General features: G+C 28.2%; 1 protein-coding gene across 1 annotated transcript in view; it reads right to left on the bottom strand.

The window, feature by feature from the left end:
* Positions 1 to 2,936: 2,936 nt before the first annotated feature.
* Positions 2,937 to 13,926, bottom strand: part of LOC105621810 — a 15,522-nt gene continuing 4,532 nt past the window's right edge. The window contains 5 exon segments of the mRNA XM_012203261.1: positions 2,937 to 2,982; positions 2,984 to 3,030; positions 3,136 to 3,221; positions 4,150 to 4,263; positions 8,941 to 9,089. Coding sequence (XP_012058651.1) covers positions 2,937 to 2,982; positions 2,984 to 3,030; positions 3,136 to 3,221; positions 4,150 to 4,263; positions 8,941 to 9,089 — 442 coding nt within the window.

The following is a 13,926-nucleotide window of genomic DNA, read 5'->3' as shown; positions in this document are numbered from 1 at the left end:
ACTTAAACTTTTAGTTTCTTGTAAACTAATTTTTACTTTACTAAAATAATCTTTACTTTCGTAGATATTCGTACTGTTTCCTAGTATTTTGTTACGTCTGTATATATATATATATATATATATATATATATAAAATAAATACATATATATGTATAATATTATCTTTATCCGTAATTTATCACTGTATCACGTATCATAATGCAAATTTATTTATCAACAATATCGAAAAATATTTTTTTCTTCACATCTATAATTTGTGATGACCATATTCACTTTCGACGATACGATTTTATCAGCGAGATGACAGGTCACGAAAACGTAGTTCCTGCAGCTCGGAAATAAATGTTGATGCCGCTAGTACAGAAAGTTAGAAACATTATAGGAAAAAGGCCGAGATGACCACATATTATATAAGAAAATAGATAAATAGACTCCCATACTTTGGAATAGTGTTTTGCTACCTAGGCGAATATACATAAATGAACATTCAATATAGCTTCTAATAGAGAATAAGGATGCAGATATGCAATAGAAGAAATAAAGAATTAAGAATAAGGATTTCAATCTATTTATATATTACCTATTTTTTTTCAATTAAACTTCTTGCTTGAAAAAGTAACTATATAAGTTATAAATCTGAAAATAATAATTTTATTAGTTTAATTAAATACTAATATTTTTTTAAATTTATTTATAACTATAGTACATATAATAAATATAAAATTACATTTTTAGAAGTACAAATATAATAGTCATTTTTTAAAATATAATAGTCATTTTAAAAATATAATAGTCATTTTAAAAAGTTTAAAAATTTACATTTTTTTCACATATTATTTTTGTCTTTTTTTATAATGTTCAATAGCTTGCCTAAAAATAAAATTTCTAGCTATATGTCGAGTATCACAACGAGATAGAACTCTATTTATTGTTTTACAAAATGAATATAAAAAAGTTTTGTAATTTTTTGTATTACAGTGCGTTTAAATTCTTCGTTATGTATGTAACATTGAAAAAAATCTAAATTTAATTTTTCATTTAAACGTTCACGTAATAATGCAGAAACATTTCTGCGAAAACATATTGAAGAAATATTTTCATTTAAAATATAATCAGCTTCAAGATATGCATATTTTAAAAAATATAGAGACGGATAAGTTAACGAAGGTTTCTCTTGGATATATTCTCTATGGATTAATTCCCTATACTCTTCACGTGTTGTATCTGTTATTAAAAGGCTCTGTTTACGCTAAACAATTTTTAAATTCTTTCAAAGACAATATCTTTTTTGCAATCCAGCCAGCAACATACACTTGATTATTTTTATACGATGAAACTTCATGCATTATTGTTTTATGTGGAATTTAAAATGATTCTACAGAATCTTTTTCCACTGTTTATTCTATAGTGTTAACATGAGAAACATCTTTCATAAAGTTCTTTAATGTAAATAATAAATCACCATCATTTTTGCTTTCGCAGTTAGTATCCATAGAGCGTTTCAAAGTTAGATTATTGATTAATAGTATTTTGTATGACCCACAGAATTGGCTACATATAAGATTGATATTTCTATGTCCGTGACTATGAAATCAAATAAATTTTCTACTGATCTTGATTAATATTTCTCATCTTTAAAAACTTTATTGACCATTTTCCATATGTTTTGAAACCCACGTAGAGTAAAAATCCAATTTTTTAATGATGATATGCATCTAACTGGTTGTTTAATTTTTGGATCTACATATCACATATTGGATAGTAATCTAATAGCATACAACCAAAAATCATGATGTTCACTATTTTCTGATATCGTAACTCGTAAAGGACTTTCTGGATGTAAAGTATGTGCGTTTACGGAATCAAAAAATTTATTAAAAATCTAATATCATTGCTGTGTCATATCCTGCCTTGTTTGGTATTTGAAGTGGACCAATCTGTGAATTAACAAATCCTCCTGCAAAGTTAAATAAAATATATATATAACTATATTATTTAGCCATTCAATAATTTAAAAGAAAATAATAATTATCACTTATCAAATTATCTTCGATTTTGCTTTTATGTTCAATATATGCTGATAATCTAGGTGACTGGGTTGGTGATCTTACTGAGCGCCCGAAGAAATCGTAATGGCGCGATCAGGCGATCACCGTCTGTTTCCTGCGGTATTAATGCTTCGAGGGCACTCAGTTGAGAAAAATGAAATCTTCTCTGCTTTCCAAATTTTTTATTAAAAATGCCTCGCACGCAGACGAACAGTGGATACGGAAAGAATCTTAGCGGTAGCGTGGCGATAACTTTGCACGAGACAAGACGCGTGCAGAAGACAAAAACAGTTTTTTTTGTTGCCAAGACGATCTGATATTATTTTTTTTAATCGATTACGCATGACGTATGCGTCGTTTAGCAATCGACATCTTGTGGATTCATCGATATAACTAGACATCGTGAATCATAGAGATACCGAACACACTGAAAACTTAAGCAGCACATTTAACTTTCATCTTTTTTATTTTTGATCTAATTACATGTCAGTTAATGTTGGCAATTGACGATTTAATGTATTTGTGTTGATATCCATTTTATATGCTAATGATCTCCCATGATGCAAATTGTCGTTTGTTTGTTTTTGAACTATTGACATTAAATTCTAAATTTTTAAATAATAAATTATTACGGATTCCTTTTAAAAGATGTGGTGAATTATAGATGGATACAATATTTTGTCCGAAAAGTTCAATAATATCGCCTTAAAAAAAAATTAAAAATTATTTTATGCATTATTTATTATGTTTTCTAATATATTAATATATATTAGAAAATATAATTATAGTAATAATAATTAATTAATATAAAAACAAAATATTCACGATATTCTTGATCTGTTTGTATACATTTTCTTTTAGAATTCTCTAGAATCTAGAATAAGATTTTTATGTCATATTTGGTTCTCCTTGGTCACATACAGTTGCGACAACTACCAGCCTGAGTCAGCTCTTTTATAATTTCTTTGATACATCTTAATAACTGTGCAGATTTTGTTTGACTTTTACGGAAATTTTAAGACAATGGCATTTTCCATCCATTCATAATTTCTCTTATCATAAAAATTAATACATGCTATTAATGATGTATGCGTCTATGTCCCCAATCTTCAAAGCCAACTATTTTGTCATTTAATTGGTTATATTGCAAATTGGCTTCTAAAGATATCTCATCTCACATTAATACACATAATTTATCTCATTCATCATTCATTTATGCAATACGCTATCGAAGATGCTCAAAAACAAATTTATTAATTCCTGGTTGTAAAGAAATCCTTTGTAATAAACATTTAAGAATTGTAATACTTGGTAAACAAATAATTTTGATAATACTTTATAATATGATCCAGATTGTTTAAACAGTGAAAGTGCTAAAATTTTTTCATTAAGCGAGAATTTTCTTTTCTACAATACAAATAATAAAGAAACAGTATTTTTAACAATATTAATTTTAAACAATATTAATTAAAAATTGATCGAACAAAATAGTTACAGTTTAAAAAATATACAATTCTAATATACAATTTTTTCAATGATAATTGAAAAAGATATTGCAAATTTACGCTATTATCTGCTTTTGATTAAAAAAATATATTGTTTAAATATTGGAAACTTTGTTCTGGACATATTAATTCCAATGAAGATTTTAATTCATTAAATAATAATTTAAAATCTACCTTTGAAGCATCTTTGTATTTTATAATTCCATATTAAAAAACAATTCTTGTGTTGAAGTTAAACTATTGAATTTTTTACAAAATTGTGTATTTAACAACTTTTTTGCATCCTTCAAGCGTGTTTTATAATCTATTATATTATTTGTTTCTTCATTCGGTTCCTTTCTTTACTAACATTAGTTCCTTTCTTTACTAACAACAGTTTTCTTATATATTTTCTGTGCTTTTGGTGTTAAATAGTATTATTTTGTAATAGATCCAAGTATATTTCTTGAAGTTTTCGATGTACTGGGACAATTATCTGTATTATTATTTTCGATATGATTTTGATCATTTCGTAATGCACTTGTTTTTGTACATATAAAGTAACTTGAAGTTTCATTTGACTCATTACTAGTGAAATTACTAGTGAGACTCATTACTTTGAGATTGTAAATGTAACTCAGTTATACCATTTGTTTCAGATTGTAAAGACAGCTCTGTTGTACTTGTTACAGATCGTTGTTCAGTCATATTTGCATCATTCTCAGTATTAACTGCATATTACATTTATTATTATATTTATACATATTTATATTTATACATATTTATATTAGGTACTGTACATTATGTTTATTAGACATTATGTTTTAGTCTTCGACGAGTTTGAGAGTAAATATAATCTTCAGATAAAAAATGACATACTCTATATTTTCTCAATTCCTCTGAAACATTTAAAATAATATTATTGTTCACAATTACTTTCCACTTTTGTGATAATGTCGGATTCTTGGGAAAAAAATGACAGGAGAATTTTAGAATTAAATTTATAGCCTGATACAATGCAGATCCATTCAATTTTTATCATGATTAATGAAAATTTTTGAAACTAGGAAAAATAAAAAAAGAATGTTCTATTTTATACATAATGGGTATGATATATCATCATCTCACACACACACACACGCGCCATTCTTTTTTATATGTAATAAATTATTAATTCATACATAAGAATGAAATAATACATAATGGAATCATCTTTATTATTCCCTATTATATTCTATGATATTTTTACATTGTTCATAATATTTATCAGATAATAATTAAATAAATTCTATTTTTTTTCTTCAATTCTACTTTAACAATAACTTTGATATATATTCTGTGGACACATAACGCATGACAGTTTAAATCGCGCCACTTGGGCGAATATACCAAAATGAACTAAATGTGGTCTGAAATTATATGGAAGTTAATCACGCATGATGGCCCCTCTCAGGTTTCTCTCTGCAGATAGTCAGATAGGTTTTTAGATTTGTACTTTTTAATAAATCTTTAATAAACCTTAAGCCATAAGAAATGGACTATTATGGTATCGTCAGATATTCTTCTCGCATTCGACTATAATTGGTCAATTTCTTATAATTTAAGGCTTAAAACATTTATTGTAGATTCGAACTAAAGCTTATGGCATAAATCAATCAGAAGGCTATTAGCACCTAAGAAATTACTTAAGAAATTACTTAAGATGATCTTAAAATATGAACGGATTACGAATATACGCTCTTAATCTTATTATATATATTTTATTATTTTTCTAAGGCATTTAAAAAAGATAAAAAAATTTTAACTTAAAAAAAAAATTAAAAAGTTAACGTTTAAAAGTAACTTAATTAAGTTAAAATTTAATGCATTTATAATTAACTAAGTTAAAAGTTAATTTTATAACTTTTTTAACTTTTAAAATTTTAACGTTACTACCGAGTTTTAAAGTTAAAAGTTTTAAAAGTTTTAAAGTTACTACCGAAGACTGAATTTAAGTAATAAAGCCATTTTCAAATTTTTGTCGGACATTTTTTTCTCGCAAGTTATTGAAAATAAGTCCTGCACTGAACAACCGTTTAACGTAAACCGAAGATGATATTGATGTTATATTTTATAAAAGCACATTTGAATGCCTTAGGGAAATCTTTTTCCATGGCAAACGTATCAATCGTCAAATAGGTTTGAATAATGTTCAGTTATCGTATTAGGTGTACACTTTGCTTCCGCCGTTTTTTTTCCGAAATTCGAGGCTTTATTGTAAAAAACTGGTTATACATTTATGATTCAAATTGTATTGTCCATCGCTGGCCACTACTTCCTCTTTCGGGTAGCGTACGAATCCCGCATCGAAAAAACTGGTCATCTTTTGAGGCTATCCACGAATCGATCCAATTTTTTTATTTCTTCATAAGACCGGAAGTGCTGGTCAGCCAGGCCGTGTGCCATTGATCGAAACAAGTGATAGTCAGAGGGAGCAACGTCTGGAGAATACGGCGGGTGGGGTAGGACTTCCCATTTCAACGTTTCCAAGTATGTCTTGACCACTTTCGCAACATGGGATCGAGCATTGTCATGCTGCAAAATCACTTTATCGTGTCTCTCGTTATATTGCGGCCGTTTGTCTTTCAATGCTCGGCTCAAACGCATCAATTGCGTTCGATACCGATCGCCTGTGATTGTTTCAGTCGGTTTTAACAGTTCATAATACACTACGCCGAGCTGGTCCCACCAAATATAGAGCATGACCTTGGACATCAAAATCACCGTTCTTGAAGCTTTGAAATTATTCACGACACGTTCTTTCACTAATAGCGGCCTCACCATAAGTATTTGAGAGCATTCGAGCCTCAGCCGCAGATTTCTTCATATTGAAGCAAAAAATTAAAACCTCCCGCAAATGACGAGAATTTGGCTCGTAAACTGACATTTTCAATCGAGAATAACTTTATGATGCAGACACAAATCGACTAATGTTTCTATGGGGTTATGTTGACAGATGCCCAAGTTTATTGTATGACGTCTATGATCTATTTATTTCGACCATCACTTACCGCTAAAGCCATCTATAGGAAAACGGCGGAAGCAAAGTTGTACATCTAATATTTTTATTTCAGTTTTGCTCCAGTCTTATTAAATATAAAAAATTCGTCAGTTTTATTTAAGACTTGTTTCATCTGTTCATTGGGCATACTTAAATTAATATTAATATATAATTTTAATACATAATTTTTTTCAGTGTTAAATTACTGAATAGTCGATTTTCAAAAATTCAGTAAACTTTTTTTTCATTTTCAGCCTGTATCCAGCGCAATTTAAAATCTGGTATCAAACAGGCAATTATTCTCAGTTCATTGCACTTATAGCATAGAAATGTAAAAATATTAATATATTTTGTTACATTATATATAATATGAAGAGAGAAATAATAATAAAAGTAATCAGTGACGTATTTGATAATTTTTTATCTCTTGTACATGAAGTTTTACAAATATTTCAATTAAAAATACAGTTTGATGCTATTTACTAAACTTTGAATTGAAAGCTAAAATCAATGAAGATAGTTGCTAGTTTGTACATTATTCTAAATTCTTTAGTCATATTATAATATCGTCAATTTTTACTACTACTTTTACTATTTTTACTACTATACTTTTTGCGAATACCTTTTAGCAAGGTATTTAATAATGGTTTTACATAAAGCACCTCAGTCAATTTTGTATTTAAATACTGTTTAATTGATACTAGCGTAGACAATAGATATCCCATAAAGATATGTTTGTCTCTTTGTAAGATATTCAGATCTTTGGTAATAGGTTATTTACAATATCGGGAAAAATTAGCATATTGTGTTTGTATAACGTAAAAGAAAGAATTATTTTATTATTTAATTTTCAGTGAAATAATTAGAACATAATAATCAATAAATCATTCATGATTAATTAATCTAATTATAATAGAAATCTTAAATATACATCTTAAAAAAGGAGCAACATTACCGTGCAATATTCTTTAAGAAAGTCAAGTAAAGTAATAAGTAGGAATTTTTAAGGAAGAAGCTAACGTTCACTTATTCAATATTGTCTGTTACCTTTATTATAGCATCGTAGAACGAATTCCATCTAAATGACGTGCAAGTAAAAAGTAAAAACGATGTAAACACAACCAAAAAATTTTTATAAACAGTTTATAAACAGATATATATATATACTAAGATATATATATACTAATTGTCAATTTTATAACATAAACATATAAACAATTATAATTCAAAAGCAAACAATTAAAATTCGAGAATAAATCAATTAAAAACCAGTTTTATCAATCCCGTAACTTGATTGATTAATTATATTTATAATATATTGATTAATTATATTTATAATTCCATTGAAACCAACCAATCGCATTTATCATTAAGTAGAATTAAATAGATCTATCATCTTTAACACTTAATCGACCGATTATATTAATTAAGTCAATAAAATCGATTCTAAGAGAACAAGTAGACAAGCAGAACAATAAGTCATTAAGATATCAAAATGATTCCAAAATGATCATTAAAAGTCATTTTTCAATTATTTCCGATTCATTTTAGGGTCATTTTGACATTATTGTGACTTGTTGTTCTGCTTGAGATCCTATTTTCAAAGCTGATTTTGATGTTTAAATATTTCGGTCACGGAAATTAATTAATTGTTAGTAAACATTAAAAACCTGTAAAATCTGATTTCGGCGATTTACAAAATTGTTATTGTTGGATATGTATATAAATTCACACTTAATCAAGAATAGAATTATTTCTCTTAATTGATTTATATGTATGAGAGGGTTCCAATAGAACATAAGCCCGATAGTGTATATAAATCGCTGATTGATTAAATTAAAAATAATAAAATTTCATTGGTCAGTAAAAAGTAACTAGGTAAATAAGTAACAATTGATTAGATGTGTGCTATTGCATCGCTATTGCAGCGCTAATGGAATCTTTCCTATAGGTATTAGAACAAAAAAGCAGGAACAAAACTAAAAAAATGTTGCCACAAGAAACAATATTAAATTCCAAAGTATGTGCTAATATTAATAGATTGGACTCATCTTTTGCACACTTCTCTTCTTATTTAGAAAGTAATTAGGATGGACGATCATAAATAACATATATTTATAAAATATTAGCCATCTTAATGTATATATAAAAAAATATCGATACAATTATTTTCCATTAATATCAATTATTAATTATTATCTTGTAGCGTTTGGAACTTTTAAATATTTCCTAAGACTTGCTTTAACCATATGCTGCGATAGATGATTTTGCTTATTAAATATAGCTTGACATTTTGCGAATGCCTTCTACTTATTCCTTTGTAATTAGTATTTTTTTCAGCAGAAACTGTAGTATCGACGATACTAACTAAATTTAATATGGGAAGCACATTTCTGTTGAAGTGGTAATTTATAACTTTCTTCACTATTGGCTAAAAATTCTGACATTTCGACCGACTTTATATTTTCTCCAGGTTCGTTCTCTGTTTTACCCTCTTCTTCATTCTCACTGTACACTCTGTAAATATTAATATATTAATACCACATTATTAACTATTAAGCTCTTTTCAATTACGAAACTGCAATTTTTATTTATTTTCTAATTTTCTGTTAAATGTGAATGTATAAGTATATAATTAAATTCGTGAGACATTAAATAGACTTAAAAGTTTTTTTCAAAATTTCTGGCATTATCTGTCACAATACATGTTGTCTTAGACATTAAATTTAAGTAATATTGATTCAATTGTCTTTGCGAGAACATCATATGTATGTCTTTCTTGAAGTCAACGGCACGCAAGTGCCGTTCTTTTGATTTTTCACTCCAAAGTATCATGATCCAACCAGTGTATTATCATGCCCAAGTAGGATGAAAATATAATGAACTGATCATTGGCCAACAACAGTAAATAAAAAGAAATGTAATAAAATTTTTAATAAAAGTAGATTGGTAACTACCTTTTAAATGCAGCCCAACAATCTATCGTTAAACACATTATTTCACTTTACTTAGCTCTTCGACCAATTCCATTTTCATTTTTACAAACATTTTATCAATGTGTATCATAAAAGTTTTGCGAGTCATAGGCATTTGCTGAATCGTCGTTTCACAAAATTCGATAAATGCTTTATGCTCAACAAGTGAAAATGCAGATGCAGTATTAATAACAAGCTTTAAAGTGACTTGGTCAAACTGCTTCGTTAAAAATTTATTGTTTTCGAAACTATCAATTTCTTTTGCTTTAGTTTTGGCTGTAACCCATCAAAATTTTCATTTTCTGATTTTCTTTTAACTACTCATGGTCCATTTTTTGAAGCTTTGTTAAAATCATCCAATTTACTAGGATATATATGCTATATAACAAGATTATTCAAATGATAATTAAATAGTGAGTACCGTAGCTTAATTCAAAGAATTTAGATCATTTCATTATTAACTAAATTGTGTATTTTACATCAGAAAATTAATATTTTTTTATTCTGGACAAATACATATAAAAAAATAAAGAATTTTCCAAATTTATTTATATTACAATCATTACATTTTCGAAATAATCTTTCAACATGTATTTATAGTTCATACTCTGTTAGAAAAAATGTAGATTATAAAGTCTGTAGAAAATAAAAATCATAAAGGAGTAAATGAAACAATTGTTATAGCCACTGCGCTGCACAGTGGGATAAAAGTCCCAAAAATTGGCCAAAAGTTAAAATTCAGTTATTTTATTATCAAAAGCAGTACTCAGGTTTTTAGGATCGCTGAACACGAATCAGAATTTCAAAATTCAAAATGGCAAATTCAATATGGCGGATGAAATTGCTAAAAATCTTCTGATTGCTATCAAATTCAATATTTAGACATCGCTGATGAAAAATCTGTACAAACAATTCGAAATTAAAAATGGCGAATCCAATATAGTGACTATAAAAATAAAAATAGAATTTGTTTGAATTGTGACACTTGTAGTTTGCCTACAAAATTTGTTTCCAAGGCCTACCACGAAGAGGTTACAGTACGATTTCAGACCCCTTAATTATCATATTGGTAAATCAGGGTGCTTTATTAAAATGAGTCCCTTCGCCTCTCACTATTGGGAGTACTTTATTAAAGTGAATTCCTTTGCCTTTCACTATTCAGGGTTTTATTACAGCGAGTCCCCTTGCCTCTCACTACTTTAGAATGCTTAATATGAAGATCGTAGTCTTTTATAACATGCGAATATTTTTTTTCTCATTTTGTTTTTGAAACAAATTATCAAAACAAAAACGGTTATTCACATCTCCTCATTTTCGCCATTATTGTTCGTTTTCACTTTCATTAGACAAGATCATCCAAAGCTTCGAACGTTTTCGGTAGCCCAGCTATGTTCTCTGATTCCTGATCGTTTGAGTCATCATCATCGTCTGAATGTGATATTTTAATTTCAGAAACAGCTAATAGATTCAATTCAACGGGTAAGTTCTTTTTCTTATTATTGTTTCAGAGACGTGACTGTATGTTTAAGTTAGAAATTATGGGATCTGAAGTATCCATCGACACGATGAAACATATCCCTCATTGTTGCTATTCTATTGTGCTTCCGACTATGATCCAGGCGATTACTGTTTGTAATTTTTGTGTCTTCTTTCTGATACTTCTTCTTCAAGCCTTCCTGTAAATAGTATGCTATTTTTTATGATATCAGTCCTATGGATTAGCATCTTATGGACTGACAATGGCATTAGATATCATCGATAGTTTTCTACGTACAGTTTAGCATTGCATAAGGTTCCGAACAGAATTGCATCTATTAACAGATGGACTAATAAAGCAATGAGAATAATTCGCATATTGTAAATTAAAAGAAAGATGCAAAAGGGCCAAGAAGTTCAACTAGGATATGAGCATTGTTTGAAAGCTTGCGAGCCATATTGCCATCATTTGTGATGCCACTTCCTCCCGATTTTGGCTGATCTACCTTTAATCCCATTTTTTGCCATAAAATAATCTGAATTTCTCTTTTTTTTGTACGAAATTTTCCTTATTTTCTTTATCTCGTATTTGCTATTTTTTGAGATGTAATCTGTACGAAATATGCAAGTACTCTAGAAATCTTCACGCATAGAATGCTTATTTCATATTGTAAACTATTTGGATGAAATAAAAATGTTGTGCTTTCTGTATTAAAATTAGAAAGATCATTAAATTGCCGAGGTGTTGCATGGCAGAGGGGACATGTCTGTAGACATGCCCCCTCTAGATTTAGTAATAACATTTATTAGTAATAACATTTAATACCTTTCCATCAATGAGAATTAAATACAGAGAAAAATGTACAAACACCATATATTCCTGTAATTTTATTTGCAAAATTTGTAGTACAGCTATCTAATTTTCAATCGCCTGTTTGTGGTTTAAGAATTATATTCATTGATTTTTTAACAAATTCCAGTTTTATTGGTCGGCAAAATTTTGGACTATGAACTTGTCTGTTGTTCCACAGAACCGCATTATTTCCATTCAATAATCGTAAGGATATGAGAATAATAGCAAATAGATTTTTGTCAGAAACTTCTACACTACTTGCCCCAAATTTTTGTTTGTACGCAGAATGGCTAGTACTCCCGTCAAAACTTCAGGAACATATCAGAAACATTTCAACCTCGTTTATATGATTTTCGTTCAAATACTGAACAATCAGTTTGATATTCCATAATTCTTTGTGCAGTATGATTGAGAAGCAATTGAATTAAAACTTCAGCCATAGTGTCAGTAAAGATCATATCCTGCTCGGATGCGTCGGCATTTTACCTTAGCAGGCGAAATGTGCTCATACGCCAGAAATATATCGGCTCCTCTTGATTGAACGTAATTAATGAACTTAAATAATCATATCATCATTTAGATAGCCAACGATCTAACAAATATTGCAAAGCTTCATCTATAGTTTTGTGACAATTGACGTAGGATTTTTATGACTTCTTTAATCTGCCACTTTTATCGGGCTTTTTAAAATTTCTTTCAAAACTACTCTCAAATCATTATTACCTGAATGCCTAGCTACATAACAACATGCCATCAATAGTTTTTGTGGATCATTCTGATTCTGATCATTAATAACAGCAGCTTTTCGCTTCTTGGAACGTTTAGATTTTTTTTGAAAAAATAGATGTGGACGTCCATAATATTGCATTATATAATACGAGCAACGTAAAAGATAATGACATCAAATGATATCAAGTTAACATTACAAGTCGCTTGCAGCCCTCGTGAAACCGTTATCTATCATGAACGAACATATTTCTCGGAAGTCACTAATAAATAAATGAACAACGATATAATCGCTGACAAAATGAGCTTCGCTATTATCGCTAATTGCACAGCGAATTCGATTTCATTTCACTAATTCATCAGCGATACAAGACATCACTAATTCAATCAGCGATTTTTTCACTGATTCAGATTTAGAGAGTATGAAAAAGAAAAAATTGTATTTTATTATACTCTTAAGAACTTAATACATTTTTCAATTTCTGAAGCACATAATAATTTCAAGAAGTAATGTAAGGAGTATCTGTGTAAATCAAAATAATCATCTTTAAATAGCCCACGATTTAATTAACACGTCGTAAGTTTATAATATACATTTTTACGTAATAAGGAAATTTTACGTAAAAGGAAAAAAAATTAAGGTAACATACGATTTAAAAAGTTAGATTTAAGAAACTAGAATATTTTTAAAACTGTTGTTCATTTAATCATAAAAAAAATGTAAAGCAAACTTTAATCCTATTAATTTAATTTTAATAATAAACTAATTATGACAAATGATCAAGATTTAGGTTATTGAACTTATATTTCCTGTATTCTCTAAATCTCGTGGAGTGAAATTTCACAAAGAGACTTAAAATTTAGTTTGTCTTGAAAAAAGAGTGAAAACTGTTAAACAAGAATGGCCGTATCTTTACTCTTACTCTTTTTTCTTATTTCTTTGAGTGAGATTTCACTCCACGAGATTTAGCAAATAATTCTGCTATGAAATACGTTGAAAAATAGCAAATGTTTCACGATTTTTTTATGTAAATAACAACTATTGCTTTATGTCACGAGTAGCTGTGCAGTATCATGAAATTCTTAAATAACCCGTAAAAAGATATATAAATACAATAATTGAATAATAAATTAACATTAAATTAAAATATAAATAAGACTCTCCAAATATATAAATTAAAGAATAAATACTTAGATATAGAAGGAAATGCCAATGTGAGCCGACACTAGTTCTTCGTGTGTAATTCAATGTGTATATATATATATATATATATATATATATATATATATATATATATATAATAATATAGTAGTTACGTACTAC

The sequence above is a fragment of the Atta cephalotes genome, assembly GCF_000143395.1.
Source record: "Atta cephalotes unplaced genomic scaffold scaffold00037, whole genome shotgun sequence".
Lineage (NCBI taxonomy): Eukaryota > Metazoa > Arthropoda > Insecta > Hymenoptera > Formicidae > Atta > Atta cephalotes.
The sequence above is the reverse complement of the archived record's forward strand: the minus strand, read 5'-3'. Positions and strand labels throughout refer to the sequence as shown.